The sequence below is a fragment of the Lepisosteus oculatus genome, chromosome 25 (genome assembly GCF_040954835.1).
Source record: "Lepisosteus oculatus isolate fLepOcu1 chromosome 25, fLepOcu1.hap2, whole genome shotgun sequence".
NCBI lineage: Eukaryota > Metazoa > Chordata > Actinopteri > Semionotiformes > Lepisosteidae > Lepisosteus > Lepisosteus oculatus.
The window spans coordinates 3,983,114-4,008,370 of NC_090720.1; the positions used below are offsets into that span (position 1 = coordinate 3,983,114).

The 25,257-nt window shown below is 38.4% G+C and overlaps 1 protein-coding gene across 1 annotated transcript in view; it reads left to right on the top strand.

The window, feature by feature from the left end:
* The window catches only part of prkcz (protein kinase C, zeta), a 161,451-nt gene that overhangs the window by 13,800 nt on the left and 122,394 nt on the right, over window positions 1-25,257 (top strand). The window contains exons 2-4 of the mRNA XM_015337182.2: window positions 11,829-11,950; window positions 14,480-14,569; window positions 16,412-16,462. Of these exons, the coding sequence (XP_015192668.1) occupies window positions 11,829-11,950; window positions 14,480-14,569; window positions 16,412-16,462 (263 nt within the window). The remainder of the gene's footprint in view (window positions 1-11,828; window positions 11,951-14,479; window positions 14,570-16,411; window positions 16,463-25,257) is intronic.

A 25,257-nucleotide genomic window follows, 5' to 3' on the forward strand; every position in this document is an offset into this window, starting at 1 on the left:
ATTAATGTTTCTAGTGTCTACTGACTGCAGTATAAAAGGGAGGTGAAAGTGAGCTTAATTTCATACAAAATCATAAAAGAGGCATCTTCAATTAGCCTCCCAGGGAAGTTTTATATTGCAGGGAATAGAACCCCCATAAATAGCAGTATTTACTTTAACTAAAGGAAGCACAGAATCCTGTTCCTTTTGCAACACTAATGTGTTGCAATCCATTTTTATCAGCTTTCAAATAAATTAAAAGCAGGTAACGTAACAGCATAATAACCACAAAATGTGGAAACATGCCTCAATCAAGGAAAGAAACATTTCAGTGGATTGTATTTATGCCCCCTCAAGAAATGATCAGATATGATAACAAATGCAATGAACTTGAAAAAATGTGGTAAAATGTGGTAAAACCACAAAAATGTGGTTGGTATGCTGTGGCATTTTTTAACTCTGAATCATTGTGTTGCTTCAGTTTATTTTTCATTCCCTCACAATTTTTGCAAATAGCAGTTCTCGGCATATCTGACCATGTGGCAATTTTTAGTAAGAATGTTAAGTACTGATAAAAGAAATGTTTGTCAAAAGGGTTTTCATCACTGTGAGGTGGTTGTACTCACCACAGGAAGATAAAGTCAAGAAGGTTTTTTTTCTTTGTTTCCTTTATCACTGGAATCTGTTACTGTACCCTGACTACCACAGGCAGATATCTCTGGCTTTTCGTCCCACGTTTTGCACATGAGGGTTTGAAAAATAAGAACACCACCACAGCACTGCTATTTAACTCATACTTTCAGTTCTGTGGTAAAAATGTGACACATCGTGTTCTGTTGTTGCAAGGGCAATGGCTGAAGGAAGAGGAGAAACAAATAAGTCTAATTAGAATTAATTCCATTTATGTGGTGCTTTTCTACCCGAAGGGTCCCAGCATGCTTCCGATATTCATCTTCATCTACCACTAAATTGCAGCACCTGCTTGGGTGACACACAGCAGCCCTTCTGCACCAGCAGCCAGTATACAGTTCAGGTGGACAAGTCAGCAATACCACGTTGTTTTATGTGTTTCTGTCTTTCAAATTTGAATTGTGGGAGGATTTGAGGGAGGCCATGCCTCTGTTTTTTCAAACAGTGCCTTGGGATCTTTAAATGTAATGTTTCATCTGAAGGATGACCCCTCCTGAAGCACAGCGTCTCCTTACACCACATTGGAGTGCTGGACAGGACATTCTGGTCTACAGGGAAGTGTCATCATCAAGTCCACTGACACCACTTGTAGCTGCAACCTGGATTTCTTTAAAGAGCTGACCTGGGATAGATTTTTCTTTTTTTCACCCAGTAGATTCTAGCTTACATTTCATGTTCCCTATTTCACTCTTCCTGGAGTAACTTTATCCTTTCTGAACTCCTGATAAAATCTCCTGTGTGTTTATTTTCCTTTGTACACTACAGAGCTCAACCCTTCCAGTATGTGGAGATGCCTGTTATAAACCCTGTCTTTTCATTGTTGTGCAGTGGCATGCAGTTCAGTGTTTTATGTGCTGTATGACTAATGCAAAAGCTGTATTTTCATCCTGTGCTTTTCTTATATAGGGTAAAAAATGAAAGAGCTGGTCTGTGCTACCTCAGGGACTTTGTGGTCAGGCTTCCATTCTAGTTTGCATTTAGTTAGTAAAAATTTAGTTACCACACAGTTTGTGCTGTATTTTCTAAAGCCAATATAGTGTCAAAACATGGTTTTTCCATTGCATATTAGGCTCTTTTCTTTAACTTATCAGGTAACTGGCCAGGTAGGTATTGTTTTGTTTTTCACTTTCAAAATACCAAAGGACTCTCTCACAGTGAGAGTGTCGTCTGACCTGCCCGCCCCTTGACCCATTCACCTTTTGACACATCACAGGCTCCATACCAGTGTACAAGAGGTAAAATGCTGATTGGAGGAGAGAGGATGTCCGTCACTGACATCACTGCGACCCTGTCGCTCGTGCCAACTTCACACAGACACTGACCTCGTCTGGAACCAAACGCAGGGCCCAGGAGCTGTGACACAGGCTCACTGACCTGCTGCCCCACCACTCCCCATGGGGAAGAACCCATTCAGGCAGAATATCTGTCATCAGGAGAAGAATATTAACCTCATTTCCCAACTGCTGTTTCTGTCTCACAGAAAGTGGATTAACAACCATGTTAGCATGTGGTATGATAAAGATAATATCACTCAAGTTGAAGAAAATTGGGTCAGGGTAGTTCCTATTCGCTGAGCTTTAGATTTCTGATATTTTTACCTAGATAGCAGCTTTGGGAAAAAAAGTATTTTGCATACATTAACAGTACAGTATGTGTTTTGCATCTAAGTTTAATCCTTTGAGTTAGTGTTAGGAATATTTCTAGAGAAGTGGAAAAAATGTTAAAAGAAAACTACAGATCCTAGTTTTTGATTCCTGATATAATTAAAATGCCAAAAAGAGGAAAAATGAATATATCCCTCAGTTGAAGTATTAAAGGGATGTTTGTAATATTTTATTCTAGCACTGCATAAAATAAGATGCCAGCGAATCTGCTTATGCAAAATACAAAATGGTAGATGAGTCATGTAGTATATTCCTGTATTTCCTCCATAACCTGGTCTAGTAATGTATTAATTCTTTAACTGTATCTACTATCTAGAATAGATGTAAACAGTGAAAAACCCTAGAATTTACTATAATAACACTTTGAGTTTTCATTGGTTTATGAGTAGTGGCCTAGAGGCAATAATTGCACTGATGTTCAACAAATCAATGCATTTTTTTCAGTCTTACATGAGTATCGCTGTTGTACTCTTGGATTTGAAGAACTAGCATTTCTGAATAACTGACACATGACGATTATATGCTCCTTGAATACAGCAGGTAGTATTTAAAAGATAATTCATGTAATTTGTGGTAAGAAGAAAAACCCCAGTGCTGTTCTGTCAGTATTTAATTTTTGCTCCCACTGTAGCTTGTTTACTGTCAGTGCTTAGGAATTTATAACATAAGCCTTGTGTGTTCACACCCTCATGACCTTGAAGAAACCTTAGAGGTAGGACAGGAGAGTGCAGCTTGTGACGACACGCAGGTTGCCTTGCGTGGTGATTGAGTTCTTGCTTTCTGTACAGTACAAGGGTCAATGACATAATTAGGGTCAATTGCTTTCTGAAGTAGCTCTTCCTGGAGGCCTTTCTGAGCCACTTGTACTCTTACAATGTTTTACACTTAGTACTGCCACCATTTGCTAACTTTAATATCCCACCACCTGCACCTGGACGACCCGCAGAAGCTCTTTCATGAACAGTGTCCTCTCAGACGAATGGCAGCGTGTCACATATATTATTATTTAATAATGAGTAGTTTGTACAGTGCGCATGAAAAATGTCTTACACACCGTTTAGAAGAAAGACACAGAGACTTAAAGCCTTTAGTCATTACATTCAATTGAAAATGTGCTTAGCAACTGAAAGCCCTTCCCCAGCTTAGGGTTGGTTTTGTGATGCGCTGTTAAGATCCGGAAATATTATCTGGTTCTTTAAAGCTTTCAGTTTCATGTTGCTTGGATTCTACAAGATGCATCTTTAAGACGCATTTATATGGATTTTGTTGCTGTGACAGTATTGAAAATGATGTGATCCTATACTACTACCCCCTAATACAAGAAAAATCACTGACCAAAGTTCACAATGTCTTCACAATGCCTTATTTAATCCATCCTTTCAGAGTTGCAGTATTCCAATTATTTTCCAGAAAAAAAAAATTTTCATGCTATACCGATATAAATAGCACAAGAATACCTCGATCAGCCATTCTGGATCTGGTCAGTACTGGGCTTGGAGAGCTCTAAGGAAAATCTGTTTTCTGCTTCAAGGGGTGTTGGTGGAACAGTAGGTGGTGATGCTCTCCTGTTTAGAGCAGGATTTCTAAACCAATGTCCCAGTATGTTGACTAGGGACACAGTACTGGAGGAACTAATATCCATCAGATGAAACGCACAACTGTGATCTTGATTTTTTGGTTATTAAAAATCCCATGGCATTGTTAAAAAAAGCTGAGGCATTAGATGGGTCTGTACTTTAATGGGGACAGAAATGGGTTCATCGCCTGAATGAAAACCTTTGGGATCTTTTGAGGTGAAATGTGCAACATATATGCAAGAAATAGGAATACATTCTCCCCATAACTTGATAGAATTTTCCTTAGAAAAAGACAGAAATACACAAAATAACATGTTATTTGATATTAGAATTTCAAAAACAAATTCTGAAAAGACAAGCAAGTAAGAGGGGGCATAAATCGGAGACATAAAAGCCATTATGTATCTTTACAGAAAGAGTTTGCACAGTAAAGACAGTTTTTGGCTTTGTGTGGCTTGCGAAGCACAGAAAAAAAAAAAGATTTAGTCACACCTGCTGCTGCACAAGCTGTTGTTTCACTCTGTTTCAGAGATCACTTCTGAAATGGAGGGAAGTAAAAACAAATGGAAGTTTTTTCATCAAGGAAGTACGGATTTTCCAGATCTGATATTAATGAACTGGATTCAAATTGATAGTTTAAGTGTTTTAATTAAAAAAAAAATGTTACATGTTTTTGTACAGTTAGAAATGTTCATCCAGTGTCTCCTCATTGCAGGTGTAGCTGTCATTGTTACAAATTTCTGATGAAAGATTTTCTGTGGATACCTGCTGAATGGACTATTGTATTGAAAAATCAATATGCACATTGAAACTTAGGCAACATTTATTGGTGAAGTAGTACACAGAACAAGACCCTGAAGCTTAATGTTAAACCATTCATAAGAGGCAGCATTGCTGACACTAGCCCACAATGTCTAATTGTTCTCCTACAGCTGGATCTTATTTCAGGATAGCAGCCAAATACATGTCAGACTCCCCCGTGGAACAGACTGACTGAAACACAGCTCCAATTTGTTTATTATCTGAAGTTATTTTTTATCTGTGGCATGATTACTAAGGGTTGATAGTCACAGTCAATGATATAAGAGTTGTAGTTGTAGTCATAAACGGACAAAAATTTTGTTGTCAGAGCCCTTATAGTTCAGATGAAAAGGTCGTTTTCCTGTTTGAAACTCCACGGTAATGGAAAAGATCCATGTTCACTGTAGTGCTGGGAAAAGCATGATGGTGTCTGATAGCGTTGAGTGCAGTAAGTGGTATTATTGACCTCTTGTGTAATAGACTACAGTACTAAGAGTCAGAACACGCAAAGAACAGGTTGTGATTATACTTCTTCAGTCAAAGAAAGCACACTGTGACATTTTTAAGCAAGTAGTTTAACTTGAATTTGCAGCTAGATCGAGGTGGGAATGTTGTCTTTTTGTTGATTTTGTGAAGTAATAACCCAGTGATGCGGTTTTCTAAATGATTGCTTTCATGTTTTGCTTCTCAGCAAACTGCGCGATCTGAGTTTAAAATGTTGAGCTGCAGTGACTTATCGAAGGCAACAGAAGATTCCTGATATAATTCTCGCTTTTGTAAAAGATTGTGGTTAATTTTTCATTTCCACATGAAAGCGGGCAACTTCCTGTTTGTTCCTGGATGTGTGAAATTGACTTTTCATGTTGTTTCATGCTCTAAATCCTTAAAAATGTACTGCATCATGTTATAGTACCTGCATTTGTTGCAAACTTGGTGCAGTAACCTTTTCTTTCTCAATACCTGGTGGTAGTGGCACATAATCAGGCCTGAAGGGCAGTCTAGCTCTTTGACTGATAATGGTGGCTGCGGCTTGTTTGCCAATGAATGAGGTTAGGAGACATTTCCAGCTGTCCATCAGAGCAGAGCCAGTGGAGGAAATCACAGTGCTGTGTCTGAGCTGATAAACAGTGAGACAGTATTGGCATGCAGCACACTCTACACCTGAAAATAACTAGCCTGGAAAAAAAACTTCTTCTAATTATTTAATAAGGCAAGATTATTGAGGTTTCCATGGATACCCACGGGCCTGTTGCTGCAATGGAGAGATTCAGCACCGGGGTGTGTTAATGGTCAGAGAGGTGTAGTGGAAGCAATGCAGGAGTGGTGGCATGCTTGGTGAGCCCAAGTCATCCGAAACAATGAAGAAAAATATCAGATGAATATGGGCAATAGATGGTGTTGTTTAAAGCATGTTAATGCATCATTATTTTTATAAATTTGCGTTTCAGGAAATAAAGGAACTTGGGGAATATTTGTTGTATAGTATGAAATTGGTTTCACAGGGTGTTTATGTGCAGTCTTGCCCAGCAGAGGGCAGTAAGTCACATTAATACTGTGAGCAAGACTTGGCCATTTGAAACTGGACCAGCTAGAACAAATTGGTATTGATCTATGCAAATACAGTGTCTGTCTCTGTGGGTCACCTGCTTCTTTCCATTGCTTCCTTTTCTGTTTTAATTATAGCTCAGTCTGCAAGCCCACGGGAGTGACTGGTTTAGAAACAAAACATAAGAGAATATAAGAAGACATGATTGCAGCTGTGGTGTTCATGAGAAATTATAGCTGTGTTTAGAAATGCAGAGTGTCTAATAAAAAATATTAGATACAAATTTATATTAAATTAAATATTGTATATGTTTAAAAGACATATATGTTGACATTAGCCAAACATTCCCTGAAATAATATCAGATATGGTGAAATAAGGATTTGACTACAAAAGTGGAAGAACACTTAGTCCTTACTGTGTCATACTCAGCACCAAGAATCCAACTAGTAAGGGGTTCCAGATAAATAGTGAAGATGGGACAGGATTCATGATGCCAGCGGAGGGAATGTCCTGCCAACACCTTTTTAGCTGCCTATTGACCAGCCATAGAGATCCTTTTCTGTTGCAGTGAGAGACCAAGCTCAGAAGCATTCTTCCATGAAAGCACTAAGTGAGGGCAAAGGATGTCCTTGTCTAGAATAAAATAAAAAAAATAACCCACTTCCAGAGTATACTCTCAATGTGTAAGCATGTGGATAATGCTTGCCATGTAAAGAGTGTACACAAGACACTAGGGACTAACTATATTTGATAGCATTTATGAGAAATGTAGCCCATCAAGTGAAAAAGATTTAAGTGGATGAATAGGATTATTGGGGTCTGGATATGTATTATCCCAGATGTTGCCGATAAAGAAATTTCCTGGAAAAAGTAAGTGTGTTTCAAGTCTCTATTTCAAATATTCCTCATACATGGAAGAAGCCAGCCTCTCTGTTTTGCTGTTGAAGTCCAGTGGGTTGTACAGGCAGGTGGAGGTAGACAGACCTGTCACTGAGGGCCTGTGCTGCAGAACGGAGATGTTGGTAAAGACAGAAGAGACAGGGAGTACTTACTGTGAGTGCAAGTTCTGTAACGAGTGAATACCATACTTATCAAAAATATCACACATTGTGATCCCCTCTGATTGTGGGTTTGTGATGATAGAAAATAGGACAATGTCCTATTAGACAAAGTCAAGCTATGTTTTCTGAGATGTTGTTAATCTTTGTACTTAGCACCAAATAGGTTAAATTTTAGGTCCCAAATCGATGGGGTCTAAACAGAACACCAGTATAAATTAGATCTTGACTGAATTGGTCTATAAGGAAAAACAGACTTTCTTCAAATAGATGCTTAGACACAGGAGTGTCAGTATTGAACTAGACAGATCGTTCCCTCAGAATGAAGGAGTAGAAATAAAATTGAATGTTTTTGGTATCTAAATCCCCAGCAGATCCCTCATGATGGTTAGTGTGACAATTTAATACACAGCTATTTCGCTTTCCAAACACATTTAGAAATCTGAGCATGCGGTAAATCCTATCAAGACCTTAAAACGGGAAGAAAAAAGTAAAAGGAATCGTAAAAAAAAAGTCTAGTAAGGGAAGCACTTTAAATTTTATATCAGATGCAAGTTTGAGGAGAAGGTGCCTATGTGTTCAAAACATGTTTTGGAAGTTGTTTACTGTGTTGACAAGTTTGAGCTTTAGTCTTAGTATTCATCAGGAATGATGTGTTTAACCTACAGCAAATCGAAGGTAAACTGATCTTCTGCATTGCCATTGTTAACGACAATCAGTCTGACCTGGACCGATGAGAGAATACTGAAATCATCAAAAGCAGTCAATAAACGAGGCGGGGACTGGGAGACGTCAACATGCAACAGTGCTTTATCAGCATAAAGTGATATGCGACTCTGAAATCTCATAACAGAAATCAGGATAAAAATAGTAGACTGGTAGACAGCTTGTGGTTCAAAAGGTGAAAGAGGACATACCCAATGACAGCCCCTAGAAATAGCACACTGGGAGGAGTACTTCCTAGCTGTTAATATGATTACTAAAGGGTCAGCACAGACGTTTTTGACCATAATAAAAAAACACGAACCCAAGCCTGTATCATCTAAAACCATACCAAGACAAAGATATTCCCACTGAAAAACCTTTTAAACCTCTGATGAAAGAACGGCACAACAGAGCCCATGTCTGTGGTTGCATGGATGATGTGAAGGAGGTGAGGAATGTTATCGGACTCAAGACACCCTTTAATAAAGCATGTCTGATTGCCGAGTATGACCACACCGAAGCGTACAGCCTGGCATCAGAGAAAAATCAAAGATAAACTGCACAAAGATTAGGTTGTGTGTTTTTGCTTTTTCAATAATAGCGATAAGTTTCTGAAAGTAGCTTATTCTTAAGCAGAACAGTTAAATAGATGGTATAGGTGTACCAATTTGTCAAACTGGAGATGGTCGAGACTAGGCCTTCATGTCCTTCTTTTTTGATTTGCCAAGTGTAGGGAAAGAAATAATTCCTCAAGCATTACATAAAGGATGCTTTTGTCTGAGGGATGTTCCTTGAGGGTCAGGTCTTCACTGGCTTGATGCGTTATCGACAAATCATGTGATGGAATTTTCATTTACGGTAGAGGGAACAACTTTAATATAATCTCCAAGTTGGTGACGTTCGGCACATTTTTTTGTGTTCGATTTCTACAGTATATTGCTTTTTATTTCTTTATCTGATTCTGTGTGGACCTTGCAATACTGCAGAATTGCTGCACCAAAAAAAGAATGTAATGACTTAGAGATTGGCTGTGATGGGTTAGTGTGATTCTTCATACAGCAAGAAAAGACTCGCTGAAGCAAGTTTTGACTCAGAGCTTAAATGTCAATGGGGCTGAGTGCTCCTGCCCCAAGGCAGAGTGCCTGTCTAAATGCGGTGAAAGCCATCACATTTTGCACGCAGAGAATAAGCAGAGATTATGGGTCAGGTTTAGAAAAAGGATGAGCTCTGCGCTTTCACTCTAATATTTCTGAAGCTAAGCTTGTGAATCTTGGGCCTCAGAACTTTTAAGGGAATTTGATGTGTAAGTCTCTTGAGGCTTTTGCAGTTATTACCATCAGCAGTAACCTTTCAGATATATTAGTAATAGCTAATCCTGATTATATTGGCTTGACTGAGTTTGTTAAATGGGGTTGTCTATAGCTGAATCCCATTGCCAGTGTTTTAATTGTGCAAAGTAATGTTTAATTGTGTGCACATGGAAATGGTTTATGCAACATTGTTTAAAAAAATGCTAAATGAAATTGTGTACTGGTCTCAATGATTGGACGAAAGAAGATTGAATGGCAGCATTTTCATTTTTCCCTATTTATTCTTTCATCTTTCAAGATAAAAAATGGCCACAAACAAGAGACAGGCAGGAGAGTGAGAAGGCAGAGTAGATGTTTTTTAAAACTGTCAGCTTTCGACGATAGATTTTGAAGTCACTAAATATTTTTTTTCCATAGACAATCAGTGAAGTATTTACTTGTCCTCTAGGATTTGTCATCGAAAACGTAAAATAATGTGACGTTTGAAGCAGTTTATGAATTGCTTCCCCTGCTGAAGAGTGCGCCAGTAAGCCAAAATAAAGGGATCGGGGCTGCTGGTCATTGATAATGTAATAGAGACATTTTATGCTTTCAGTCTTCATTAACCTTTTCAAGGACTCTTGATATTTATAAGACATTGCTATAGACGAGGGATTTGATTTGAAAAAGAGCCTTGTTCTCAAATGCTTGATCAATTGGTCACTGACACAGAACAGATATTGCTTTCATTATCTATTTCCATGTATATACAGGTATTTGACACCAGAACAGTTGATACAATGAATATACTGTATATATATATTCATTATATAGGGTTTGAATGGGCTTGTCACCTTTGAACAGTGCTGTGGTAACCAATATTATTTTGGGCAAACTTGATTTATATATGCATGTTTGGATGCAATTAATACTCCTGAGATCTCGTATAAAGTTAATTGGCAAGAGACGTCTGAGTGACTGCTAGAAGTTTCTTATTCTGGATTTCAAATTGCCAAATATTTTATTGTTTTTGCACCCTCCAATTAGTAACTTTCAGCCCAGTCTGCTTACCAACACATCTCTTATCCAGATGGCACACTTATACATATACACTTATACATTATACTTATACAATATACATGTGTGTTTTTAAACAGCAGAGCCTCTCATTCCTTGCTATGGCATGAGAGACAGAGAGGTGGCTGTGTCTTGCTGAGGAATACACTGCAGAGGATGGTAGCAGTAGTTCTTTCCAATAAAGAGTCTCAGACTTCGCAGTAAATGCCCTGATCATGTTCATCTGAATATTGTACTACTGAGCAACAAAGTCTTGTTGCCCCTCCTTTGCCCATCCATATCTTTGCTTACCAAATTTACATCAACAGCACTATTTAAATACTTCTGATTTTACTATGATGACTTCATCTTGGAAAGAATTTATTTGTACTTTGACTTCCTTGATAGTACAAGCAGACTGACTATTTCCCCAGATGCGAAGGACCATGATCTTGGCTAGGGTAGTGTGTGAGAAATCCCATTATGGCTCAGTGAATCTGTTTCATACCATGCGTCTTATTTTGTGACATTTATTGTAGCCTAATTTGTCAGGCATTCCCCTGCCTAATCAAAGATGCGGAGTGAAAGGTTGTGCTGAAGCCAACTTCTCGTGTTCTTGTTCTTTGTTTTAATGTTTTGTTGAGGTGTTGGTGCTTTATTTTTTCACTTGAGTACACTTGAAGTGAAGTAAGTTCTCTCACTTTATTATTTTTTAAATTACTTTCAACTTGCTCCCAGAGAAAAAGAGAGAGGAAAAATACTGTTTGAGCTTTCATAGATTTTTTCCTGTTGTTGTATTTTGTAGAAAGAAAGCTGAAGCAAAGAACAAGTGTTTTTGTACATTTCAAAGAGTATTTATTTCTTCTTCTATCAGACCTCTTCTTGAGACAAAGATGTGTGCGATAAGTGAAGGTATTTTAGTTAGGCTCTGATTGTGTCATTGTCTTAGTGCCTTTAACTTCCAGAAAAAAAACCTTTAGAGAAGAATGTTTATCTTACTATCAAACTCTCTTAGAACCAAGAATTAGAGTCTTGGGCTCATGAGGTGTCAGTAACCCTGTAAAACTGTAACTGTAACTGTAACCCTGTAACTGTACGTACAGTACTATTAAAACCTGTACAGATTCTACAGTCATATTCCTAAATACTGTACTAATTTTCCACAGGTGCATTAGAAGATGAAACAATTCTAGCAAAATAAAAAAATTAAGGTACTAGCCAATAACTCTTTTTCAGTCTTAACTCTTAATGGGTTTTGAATTCCCAAGCTTGGAAAGTGTTTCTGTAAAGCCTAATTTTTCAGTTACTTTTATCGGATTAATTCTTTATTCTTTGCATTAAACATACTCTTGCTTTTTGGCTTCTAGGTGTTTCAGTTCACAAGCGTTTGATCTTCTTGATGGATTTCATGAAGAAACCACTGACGCGTACCAGAAATGAACTCTTGCTCGTTTGTTTTCAGGGACATGCTGATCACAGACCTGGATACCTCAATGACCTACACTGAGCTGTGTGATGAGGTCAGAGACATGTGCAACCTGCTTCAGCAGCAGCCAATCACTCTCAAGTGGATCGATGATGAAGGTCTGTGGCTTTCTCTTGGTATTATTCTGACAAAGTGGGCTTGGAGAGACGTGACGTGAGGCTTTCTGCCTGATTACTCGGAGGTCATAATGTAATGTTTCCTTGCAAAGAACATTTGTGTTCACCTCAGTGATCAGAGCAATCCAATGGCCATACTGGGATAAAGCCACCTGTTCTGTTGGTGAGGCTTTTGCCTACCTGTGAAATTCCATAATCTTACTAGTAATTATTTTGCCACTATATCTGTGTAAACATGCCACAAAACACTGTTTTTTAAAATTATAGCCTAATTCTGAAAATAATCGTGAAATGCTTTTCAAAAACAAAATAGAACAGCCATTTGAAAAAAAAAACACCTTGAAGAAAGGAGAGCTACCACATTACAGGAAAAAAACTCTTAGGTATAGAAAAGGCAGCTGACATTGCTGTCACAGTTTTCTCCCGTGAATGGCTGTTGACAGGAAACATTCTAACATCATTCATCCGAGAAATGTTTTTCCCCAGTTGTTTCATACAGAGGGAAGTTCTATTTTTATATTCTGTTTAATAAGAGTTTTAAAATATTTTTTTAAAAACTGTTTAATACGGCATGTGAATACTATTTGTATGTCATATCACATTGTGGTGTGCAGTAGCTGTTTACTTTAAGGCATACCTGCAAATTCAGGGCAAATAAAAAATTGCCTTTCAGAGGTGTTTCAGTCCCATCCCTTTCTTGCTACACAAGCCAGTCAAGCTGTCAGTGAATTTTTAATAACAGCAGCAGGATGTCTGGGTAGACACAGCACTGCGGAGTAATAATTCTTCCTGAAAAAAGAAACTTTGAACCTCAGGTTTTGATTACACATATACAGTATAAAATATAAGTTTGGCAGCAAATGTGATTCTAAATTTTGATAGCAGACATAGCTGTGATTAAATCGTATTGATTTGGAGCTTGAATAACATTAACACAAATCCATGAAATACACATACTGAGCTGCTGCATATTCTGAGTTTTCATGTGATACGATCTATCTTCAGTGTACAAAAGAAAAACCTTGGAAGTATTCATCTGAGCCTGGAGTCTTCAGGAGGGGATTTGAGATGGGTTTCCTTTTTTTCCAGTTTCTTCTCTATGACGTGTTCATGCATCTTTTATGAAATCCACCAAAGCATGGTTGCCAACCCCCTTGCTCCCTGCATATGTACAGTATGTACTTACATAGCTGTCAGGTGTGTCAGGTTGCTTGCAGAAATGCTCGCAAACAGGTTCCTGCACATCCTGCGGAGTTTTGCTACAGCAATGAATTGGTTCACCCCAGAGGCCAGCCTCTGTTGCTCACACAGTAACACTAAAATCTGCTCGTATACTGTAGGTATTGTCTAGGTTCTCATCACAAATAAAAAGAATACCAGCATTTTTTAAAGCTACAAAAAATGTTTTGTATAAGTGACAGAAGTGGCAAAATGTTTAAAAACAATTTAAGATGTGGGATTATACTCTTTCAACTAAATGTTCCGAACATCCTCCCATCATCCTCAAGTACTCCACATACATGAATGCGGTTCAGAACGTGGATCATGTGTAGCTGGTAGGGACTGGGCACGAGGCAGGCCTACATCTTAGATGGGGCAGGCGTTCATCACAGGGTTCACATACGTACATACAGCACAATGTAGTCCAATGTAGGGATGGCTTGATGAACAGTATGGAGAATGGAAGGAAACTTGGGACACCCCCCCAAAAAACCCACATGGATATAAATATGGGAGAACATGTATACTCCATCCAGGAAACATCCGCTTTTCCAGTTCATCACATCCAGTTGAGTGTAGAAATAGCATGGCAACAATAACATCCACTTGTCTCCTTTTCTTTTCCACAGGTTACAGAAGGTCTATTGTCTTTCATAATAAATGCAGATAGGTCAAGATGTCTCCCCCATCTCTGCGCCTCTGTCTGGTCTGCTGAGATATTAATATTATATGCGAACAGGGTTTATTTGTATCAGTGAACTAGTTAATACCTTTGTTTGTGTTTTGACTTGTCACTGGCATACCAATTGAGTCTCAGAGCAGTCAAATGAAAAAAAATAATCGCTGGATTCATGTCTGTTTTCCTGTCAAAAATAAAGTAATGAGAATGAGACATTAAATTGGAATTAATTTGAATTCAAAATGTAAAATGTGTTACGCATAACGGACTCCACTTTGTTTTTGTAATTTGCTGAATTTAATGGCTTTTTTTAATCATGCGGATAGCTCAGTAAAGTCTTGTTTCCACGTTTGCAGTCTCTTACGTAGTGCTTGCTTCAGTTTCCAGGTTCTTTCTGAGTGGAGGGTTGAACCCCTTGGAGAAAAGTTGACCCTTACAGCTGTGTTCTGGTCATCAGAGCAGAAAACCGCAGGACAGTGCTGTGGAGACGAAATTATAACATGCAGAAGACACGTTTCAGTTCAGTTTCAGACACAAACAGAAATACAATACAGTCCAGCTCACTGCACAGTTTTCTCTTTCTCAGTATCCCTCTTTTGCCTGTCCTGTAGGTGATCCCTGCACCATCTCATCCCAGATGGAACTGGAAGAAGCGTTTCGTTTGTACAGCCGGAACAGAAAGGAAGGCCTACTTGTCCACGGTACCGCTCCCTCTTCTCCCTCGCCCTCGCTTTGGAGCTTTAAAAGCAGCTTTGCAGAGTGTGCTGAGGAGTCAAGGAGCTTCAAACCTACTTTTGCAGCTGATGTCTAATAATGTAACTCATGCTGCAGCAGACTCAGGTGCTTGCCTGGCCAGCCACTATTTCAAACCCGCTCACAGCAGCCCGAGGTTCAAGCACGGAACAGAAAAAATGACTCACTGTTGTTCTAGATTCTAATTCAGTTTTATTAATGCTTTCCGGAGAGCAGAAAAGGCAGTTTACCTGTTAGTCTTACAGCATTTATTACCCTGACAAATCATTACATAATAGCACTCACCATAATAATGCCAGGAACAATAATAACTGTTTAATTTCAGCTTTGCAAGTTAAAGGGAAGCATCATCTTCACACTTTTGTTCCACAGAAGCATTTCTAAAAACAACAGGTAATCCTGTGTTCCCTGAGTGGGTATGAAAGTTGCTTTTCTGCACACAGTGCTTTTGAGGCCAACACAGCAAACAGAGCTTCTGTAGAATGATGATGAGATTAAAAGCCACTGGGGTCTCGGCACATCCAATAAGCTCTCCATTAGCATTCTCTTGAGGTAGTGGCACTCCTTGAGCAGCTCGAGCCTGGACAAAGCATGGCATCACTTAGGTAGACGAGTAGTTATTGGAGAGACTTCAAAAAAAAAAACATAAGCCGTCTTTCCAGAACAGCTATCAATGTAGTTATGCTGTGCATTCTCATTTTTGCTGACTTATGTAGGGAACATGTCCTAAATTCAATGAGCAGCGTGGTTCATTGAAAGAAGGAAATTGAATAACAATTTAATATATATTTGACCTTTTCCTCTATGATCCTTCCCCATAATTTAATTAGCTTAAGCTATAGCAAGGGAAGTAATATGACAGCCAGGCCACTGGAATTTCAGGTTTCACTTCCTAATCTCTAAGCTCCACTTACAGCTCATTTTATGAAGATCATTGTAGGGTTTGTCTCTGTTTAAACACTTACATAGTCATGTTGGTGACCTGTGTCCTGGGCAAGGATCTCTTGATTTACATAGAATTGGGAAAACAATAATTTCACACAAACTGTTGCTTTTGATATGATATTTCCTCAGTGGACATCATGAGTGGTTCATTCTCCTGCAGTCCTCACAGAAATCTTAACTGCTTGTTGTCTGACCATCTGTCTGTGCCTGGTCAAGACTCATCTGTTGGACAGCACCTGTAAACTTTAATCGTAATCACATTCTTAAGTCACTCATGGTCCATAATGCACCAACTCTCAAACGCACAACATGATTTTCTTTATCATTTGAACAACAGTCTTCATGTCATCAGGTTGTCTTCATTACTACTTGGTATCCATTCTGTTTCATTCTGCTCCTTGGACTTCCAGCTTGTCCAGGTCATTCTATCATTTTTTGTCTCATCCTTTTTTCATATAAATCTTCCTTGAACTTGCCAATGTTCTTACCTGTACTTACCTACGCAAATGTATTGGTAGTGTTGCTAGTTGTTCAGGAAAAGAATGTATGCTAAACATGATAAAAAATCATCTGTTCTTTATTATAATTTAAATCTGTTCATTATAACATTTTCCTGTCTTGGGGCCATATTCTGGAGGCTATGGCTATCATTTGGTATTGGACAAAGTAGTTATTAAAAATGGATTAATGATGATGCTGATAATTTGAAGCACAAAAAATATTTTTCATATAGTTTTCCTGATACATTAAGGATATGTGTACAGTGACGTTTGTTCTTGATGGTGTGGTATGGGTCATAGTGTAATTTTGTTAATGGTTTCTGTTCTGAATTTGCTCTGTTCCAGTATTCCCCAGCATTCCAGAAAAACCAGGCATGCCCTGTCCCGGAGAAGACAGTGAGTATTGGGTATCCCAAAGTCCATTACCTCTCATTAGGCACTGCTGTGCTACTCTCACTGCTTGTGTGTATTGCATTATAATGCCTTTCAGAGGGAAAGCAGTACATCTGTTGCTAATTTAATCATACTGTGGTGCAAACATTTCATTATTGTTATAAAGAGGCAATTGTATTCCCAAGTCCATGCAGACAGATTTCAGTGCCATCTCCGGGCAGACGCACTGTTGTGGTCGTCAGCTTCTGGAACACAATGCCCTGAAAAGACATGCTCATTGAGATGTAACCTCTACAGAGTGTGTGTATATGCATTTGTACCTGTCTGTTACCTTAGATATAAATGATAAAGGTATAATTTATATTGAATTAACTGCTACACTGGTTTGGAGAGCACCAGTCATTCATACATGGTTGACTGCTTAATCCCATCAATAAGTTTGTTTTAACAGTTAGCACAAAGAACAGCTCCTGGCAGAAGTGTGAACCCTAGCTGTAACCTGTGTCTGCTTACGGTGTGCTTCACTCCCAAACTGTTGGTCTGACAAAGCAAATCGTCTTGACAGAGGAAGATGTTGTTCTGTCGGGTCCCTCTGGTTCAAACGGCAATAACACAGAGCACAGACCAGAAGAGGCCTCCAGCAGCCCAGGTGTGATTCTGTAGCGGCCCAGGCAGCTGGTGAAATCATGAACTCACTTTACAAGAGTTCAGTCTTTAAAATCCAGAGATCTGCACCTGGAAAAGCAATGGTGTTGATAAGCAGTGGAAAAAAGTGATTTGTTTTCCAATGGTTGGTTGACACAGTGGGCTGTTTCTGCCCTTGCTAGATTATCGAAGGGATGTGGGAAATTTCTGATGCTGCAGATTTTCTCAGGTGGCAGCAGCTGTAACCTTACAGTGGGCCATATCTGTCTGTCGTCATTATAGTGTCCGTGACAGGGAAGGTATGGTGGGACAAGCTTGCAAAACAGGACTGGTGTTAGTGCTGAGGTCCCAGCCTTGTCAGGGGCTGTTTGCACGGAAAGGTTTTATATTTCACATTAACCTGGAACCAGTAAAGTTACATTACAAAAAAAACACTGAAGACATCTCCCAAATACTTGCAAAAAAAAGGAAGACTGGAAACGTGTTGTGAGTTCTGTCCTTATTATTTTTCTTTAATGTTTTTAGTAGAAACGTAGGATTTTTGACTAGGGACCGGGTAACATCTTAAATATTTTTGTCTTTTTGGATTAAAACATTTTGTTTGTGACTAGCTGTATGGATCCCTGCTGTAAGAAACTCTTTGTTTGACAGATCTAAGTAAAAAAGATGTCCACCCTTGGAGTTGTTTTGGCAAAATATAGCTTGATGTTGTCTTGGGAGTATAAACAGCACAGTGCAAGTTGAAATGTAGAAAAATGCCCCTTTATCCCTAACCTCAGGAAGGAAGTTATTTCATATGCTTGGTGAATTTGAAATATTGTGCGGCGATGCTTTCTGCAGCATACAAAACACCTTTTTGTCGAGAGAGCTTGATGTAATAAGAATCTTGTCTGTAAAATGGACCTTGGGATGTTGTTTCCCAGTCTTTTGAATTTGTTTTCATTTTGCTCTGAAAAAATGAAGGCAAAGCAAAAGCAAGTCATTCTCAGCCCATGCAATCGTGTCAGATCCATCTCTAATATTCTCTGTATAATGGAGAGTATTTATGCACATACCTATTATGCATTATGCTTCATCTACTCCATGCGGCATTCATTTTTAGTTAAATGACATTGCAGTGCAGTGAAAGAGACTCTAGCAGGCAAAAAGACATAAGATTTTTACAATTGACCAGATATGGCCTTAAAAGAAAGTGATTTGCATGTTACGTGCGAGAATTTGACATTTCAAATTCTTTTGGGTTAATAAAAGCCCAGTTGAGGATTGCTGACTGACAGGCGGCAAACTATGACAACTATTTGATTTGGGACTAAATTAACAAGCATGTTTTGTTGGTGTGGAAGTGAAGAGATTTACTGTACCCTGAGTTGTAACATGTTGGACTCAGCTGAAATCCTCTTTCAGTGATGGCCGTTGGACAGCTGCAACCTTTTGTAGAGATAGTGTGATTCTTCTCTATGTATGAGGCTTCTGTAAGGATCTTCACTTTTGTCAGTACTTTCTACAAAAATACAAGGCAAATTTCTGTATTTATTTATTAATATATTATAATTTATAATATAGATTAAAATATTTGTAAAGTATAATGTATAATATAGGATAATGAAGAGATTAATTAAGACCCTATTAGATGAACACTCATTTCAGAATTATAGAAATGTTACTGATTATTATATTTTATACCAACTGTTAAGTTAGTTTATAAATAACATTTAAATGAGCTCACAATCAGTATACCATTGATGGTGATGACATGTTTGACACTTGCAAGTACTGTGGCAGCACAGAGTTTGACCTACTGGAGACATGTTGCCTTCTCACTCTTCTCCCAGGAAGACATGTGTCAATGTGTGTGTCAGGACCGCAGCTCAAATCTTGACCTTAGTCATCTCTTCCTCTCATTTCTTTTAAAACTGTGACTAGACCTGTCTGTCTAGCACTAACTATATATTTTTTTCTATTTTCTATTTTCTTTTCCAGTTCAGTTGACTTAAAATAAATCCCCAGCAATGCTCGTGGAGAAAAAAAAAGATTGAAATTTATAACCTGGGATCAAACATATTTTTTCCAGTATGTGGTATACGTCATTACATCATTTATTATGAGCAGAGCTTGTGGCTTAAGAGCAACCAAGATTGGTTATTTTATTCCTGTAATAATATTAATGGTTATGAAGGGTCATAATGTTATCAATAAAATTGCGTTCTCTGCCATTGGTATTTGGTGATGTTATGGGGCACTTGGGTCTGATTAAAGAGCCAGTGAGCAGCAAATTGGCCCTGGAATTGATATGTATATATTCTGACGGTAGAAATCTAAGCTATTGATTTAGCTGCCAGCTCAGTTGTTGATCTGGGAAGAGAGGGACACCTCTCCATGATCACTCAACCAAATTTGCAGCCCCTGCATTTTATTTTTCCTTCACTTGCAATTGCAGATATGCTAATGAAAAGAAAAAGACAAACACTTACAAGGGCGAGACCTGAACTGCAGCATGAGCACATGTCAAATACCCACTTACTGTAATGTCTTCGTCAGGCAGCAGTGACCAGAGCATGTGAGCAAGCTTACAGAGCCATCAGGGTTCAAGAGTTTAAGAAGAATCTAGAAAATGGGTTTGAACAATATTGTGGAAGGGAAATACACATAATCGAAAGCACTCTGCATTTCAGTCGTGAATTGGTCTGACAATAAAATTTCAGAATGCCATTGCTCTTGTGAAAATGGAAGTGGCGTGCTGTTAAGGTAGTTTTATAGCTACTGTACCTTAAAAAAGCAGAGGTTTAAGAAAATGCAGCATGGCGGCAGTCTTAAAAAGCAAATGTGAATAGAATGAAAGTAAAATGTGATTGCTATCTGCATCTGGAACAGTGAAACTTCCCCAGCAGGTGACAACCTTTGTGTTGCCACCACAAGAGGAACTTTAGAACATGGTAGAGACTGCTGTCAGATCATTTTTTATAGCTCTGCTCTTCCGCAGCTTACAAAGAGAGGAGAGCTTTAGAAAAGCTTTGTTCTTTATAGCCCTGCATTGATTTCAAACAGCAAGTTAGGGATGTGCTTTAGGCTTTTTAAAAATATATACTGTAGGTAGTGTTTCTTTCCCTTTCCTCAAGGTTCTGACTTACCCCTGAAATACTACAGTATGTATTTGCAAAATACAGAATTTAATTACGTCTAAATTACGTCTGAGACCGTGAAGGTAGTAGAATGTTTTTTTTTAAAGTACTATGGTTTATTCATTTGGCTTATGCAAGGCAAGGTAGTGGGATTATTGATGCAGATGGAGCTTAGTTTTTTTGCTCCTCTGTAAAACTACAGTAATCTAGTAACAAATGGCCTAACTCACTAGCGCAGAACTGGCTCATTGCTGATGGCAGTGTTTACAAAGAGAATTACACCGTTGGTTTTAAGCATTGTTAGACGCTCGCTCATCCTGTTAACAGCTGTGCTATGCGAAACTAAAGCAGCATGGTCTATCTTATTTCCTTCAGCCAGATAATATGCACTGGAATCCCTTCTGCTCTGGTTTACTGGACTGTTCTACCCAGACCAGATAAAAGCAGCTCATGTAATGAGGCCTGCGCTTGCACAAATGTACACACGTCCTGTAGTATTTACTTACTTTATTGGGAAAATTGCTTTGCAGGCAGGTTAAAGACACAGTACAATGCACAATAATTTCAACACAGTATGAACCCATCAACAAATAAGAGATATGCTTGTATGATGTGAAAAAAAATAAAGAAATACACATAAAGTGAAATATACAGCCAATAGTCCAAATTGAGCAGGTGTGGGAATAAAAGACAACTAATTTCTATTACATTTGAATCTAGGTAGTCTATATCGACAGCCTGATGGAAGGAGCTAAGATTCACTGTGTAAGGGATGGTCATGATAGATTATATTGGCCTTCTGCACTGTTTGATGTCTGAAATCTGTAGTTCGTGCACACCAATAGCCAACCAAAGATGGCTATTAAGGTTATTAAGATTAGGTTATCGTATTAAGGTTACCAAACCATGCTACCACAGTGAATACTAGGACAGATTCAATACATATTCTATAGAATAGAGACATTGGTGTAGTATACACACTAAAAGAGCTTAGATTTCTTATGAAGGACAATTGTGCTACTCCTTACATATGGCCCTACCATACTGCCCCTCCTGCAGGAAGCCCAGGTGCTCTGTTACTGTTAAGAGTGACTGTCATGGGTCTCCTCAGCAGTACACCTCTTCTCTTTCTTTTTCACAGATCTGGTCATTATTTTTGAAAGGGGTGAATCTGACCTAGGTCGTTCTCACATAACCTAGGAGGCTTTTTTCGTCATCTTTCTCGTAACACACTGAGCACGGAAACAGCTAGTTTCTTAATGGACGTAATTTACGGTTCTTTAGATGGTGAAATGTGGTATATATTTTGTAAAACTGACTGTTTTTGCACTGAAGGGGATCTGAAGGTTCACTTGCTGCTAACAGGATTTGGTTGTAATTTTGTTTCAGATTACGAATGTTACACATTGGTCAGCAATCCTACACAATAAAAAACATTATGCTTGGAGAATCTTAAGAAGTCCCTGTGTGCTCTAAATCTATATTTTTTTGTTGGAGCATGTGAATGGTATTTTTAATTGAATAATTGAAATCTTCTATAAAATAAAGAAGCTTTTGATTCTGTTCTTTAATTTTATACTATTTTTTGTCACAAGGTCTCCAGTGTTCTGCATATCCTACATCAGCTTTTACCCCAAGCCTGGCTGCATGGTAGTTTCACTTGGTTTCACAATGCTCATACCTTGCAGTTGCTATGTCATGATTTTCAATGTTTTATCATGCTTTACTAGTATCTTCATGCTTTCTTTGCTTTTATCATCATTTCACCTTGAGGTACACACTATGTGTGTTTTTAGCACATTTTTACCCCAGACTGGTGAGTTATGTCTAGTGCCAGGCTCCTTTGTTTAGTTATCATTGATCTTGCAAACATTATAGTGATTAATAATGTTCCTTGGTGATTTGCTGGGCCTAGGACAAACTTGTTAACTAGTTCATCTTCCTTAGACTTGCTCTGAGTTAAAAACAACAACAAAACAAAATTACCTGAATGCACCAGCATGATCTCTCTATAGAGCACATAGTTTTCCTCTAGAATTTAAAAAAGAAAGGCTGATATAAGGAAAGGTTGAACCTTTCTAATGGAAAAACTTCATCTGTTTTACCTCAACGGCCATGTGTTTATGAGTGAACAAGACGTTATTGTCTTGTTAACTGCTCATGCAGCATTATAGCTGGTCATGTACTTGTTCTTTTTTTATAGTGAAGCAAAGGATGTTTTTAAAAGGCACTGCAAATTGCTGGCACACTCATGTATTTTATTAACGATTAAATTCATGTTAGGATCTTTGCTCCTTCTTGTCCAGTTAGGATTCTTTGTGGTGTTTACCAGACATGGCCATTTCCACTAAACTGCCTTTTTACCCAGCAAACTGTCAACTCCCTTTACATCGACGTGTCGATTGTAGTCTTCAAACTCTGCCCTTCTTTCAGACAGTGGGAGACTGCTCTGACTGGGGAATGTCCCAACCCACATCAGATCTTGTCAGTCAGCCAGTAATTTACAAATTCTGTCTTAAAATCTACTTTATACGCTACACTATATCAGTTTAATTTGCCATTTTAGCTTCAGTTCAAGCCCTGGCCCAGGCCTCTACTGTCTATACTTACAAAGTTATTACAAAATATGTGTGTTCCCCTTAAACACACAGGAGTACTAAAAGGTTACTTTGTGTACCTATGTCTTTTGTTTGATTAACAAAAACTCCTGAAAGGTGATATCTAAAATACTTATTTTTGCCCAGTGGTTGTGTAGCACAGTGTGTAAATCTGTGGACTCATAACTGGTGGCTTGTGGTTTCAAGTTCCTGTTGTATAAACTGCTGTTGTACTATTGTGTTAGGTACTTTACTCCAGTGGTGCCAGTCCACCCAGCGGTTTAAGTGGGATCAGCATTCCTGCAGGTAAACTGCAATGGACCAGCATCTCCTCTTGAGCGTAACAGTATGTAGTGGTGGGTGGGGGCTATTCATGCACTCTTTTGGGCACACAGCATCATGAATGTGAAACAATAATATCCGGCATATTAAATCTTGTTTTTGAACGTCACTCTTTCTCTCTTTATCATTCAGTGGCTAACTACATAGCCAAAAGGGGGATTTTCAGTTACAGGAAAATTGGTTGAGAGAAGGAAATCACACTCCAGCCACAATGCAAGGCGTCGCCGTGGTGACAGTGTTATTACACGAGGGCTGAATCAGTGCCTCAAGTCTCAATGGGGTGCCAGCTCAAGTGGCTGCGTTAATCTTGGACCTGTTTCTGTGAAATTCATCACCCAGTATAAAAGACATTTCAAACGTTCAGTAATCCAGCAACTCAAATTTGTAGTGTTTCTTGGTCTCTTTTTCTCTGCTCTCTCCTGTTCTGTTTGTACAGCTATAAGTAGACCTGACAGTCTGAGAAAACGCAATAAAAATAAGGGTGAAACTGAGTCTCTCTTCTCATAATTGCTAAGAGCCTGATTTTTCCAGAGCATTGCTAATGAGAAAAGACGACAAAACTCTGGTTCAGAATGTAGGGAAATTAGTGAGAATTTAGGGGCATGAAAACAACAGGTATACTTCACTGTAGTTTATTGATGTTTAATTCAATATGAATTATCTTAATTCAGAAACATGAAAAATGTAGAATATTTTTTTATATATATACAATTGCTTTGGTTTTACCCATTTTGCAAACCAGGGGCTGTGTTCTGTACCCATTCAGAGATATAAAATTGTATAAAAATGCTGTAGTACTGAATACTTTTAATCTGACCAGTCATTCTGTTTATCTCACACAAGCAGAATAAACCCCAGGTTCACATGCGGATACACCTATATGCACAAATATACATGCAGTATATATTATTGATGCACTTGCAGTACATCGGTATTTTCTTCATATCACATCCTTACCAACACTGTGAACAAGTTTTCAGAAGGCAGGAGCCTGGGCATTTACCCCTGTGGAAAATATAGAATCCAGACAGGCGCATGTCAGATTAATAAATGTTACAGTGTGAAAGTAAATTTTGCTGTGCACCTGGGAAGCTGTCAACAGCAGAGTTTTTAATAGGAAGTGTTGTTTGTCAGCTTTCAAAGTAGTGCATATGTGAGAAAATCATAAATGCAACAGCATTGTGTCTGGGGAGAAAAGACATGTTTTCTAGCAGTTTTTATTTTATTTCTTAACCTTCCTGGGATGGATTTGTGAGCTTCTGTGGAGTTTTACTCCAGTTCACTGGACCTCTGGTATATACAGTTTATTGCTTGGAGCAAGGTTTTTGAAAGCTGTCCTATAAATACGGACGCATGGTTCAAGAGCCTGAGTAACTCCTGTGGTGAAGCTAGTACACAGATGATCTGTACCATGTACAGGGTTTGTGCAGCAAACTGCCATTTGAAACCCTGGCTCTTGGGATGAAGTTGACTGTGAGAAGATCTACAGTTATGTCTGAATGAGAGACTTGCTAAAAAAAACGGCTGTCAAATTAAATTGGTAAAGACCACTCATACTGTAAATGATAAAAAGTGCATATTGGAAAGACTTTTATAATGTTTTTTTCCATGGCTTGATTTGTTTTTGCAAGATAAAATGGTTTACTTAAATTTGAGACATGAAAGAACAGATATATTTTTTAATATTTGGTTGCTTTTTTGGTTCCAATTTCAGGCATTGAATTTGTAAATGTCTTCTGTTTATTCTTTTGTGCTGTGTTCTTTCTCTTAGTTTGTTAAAGTAAGATTCTCTTTTCTGAATGTGTGTTTAAAGCCTCTGGCAGTGTGCATTTCATCAGTGATTATATCTGCATTGTGGTACCTTTGCTGTAATCTTTTATAACACTAACAGTTAAATGGGTTAAACCCTGAATGGGTTTTGATTCCTTCATTATCTCAGAAACCATAATACTTGTCCATTATCAGCACCCATCATCTATTAATGAGCATCAGTCTCTTTTCTTTTGCGCTGCCTTGCCTTTTTGTTAAATGAATGAAGCGTGAGGTCAGAGTTTATCAAAAACAAGCAAAGGGAAACTGAAATGTTCATCACTCA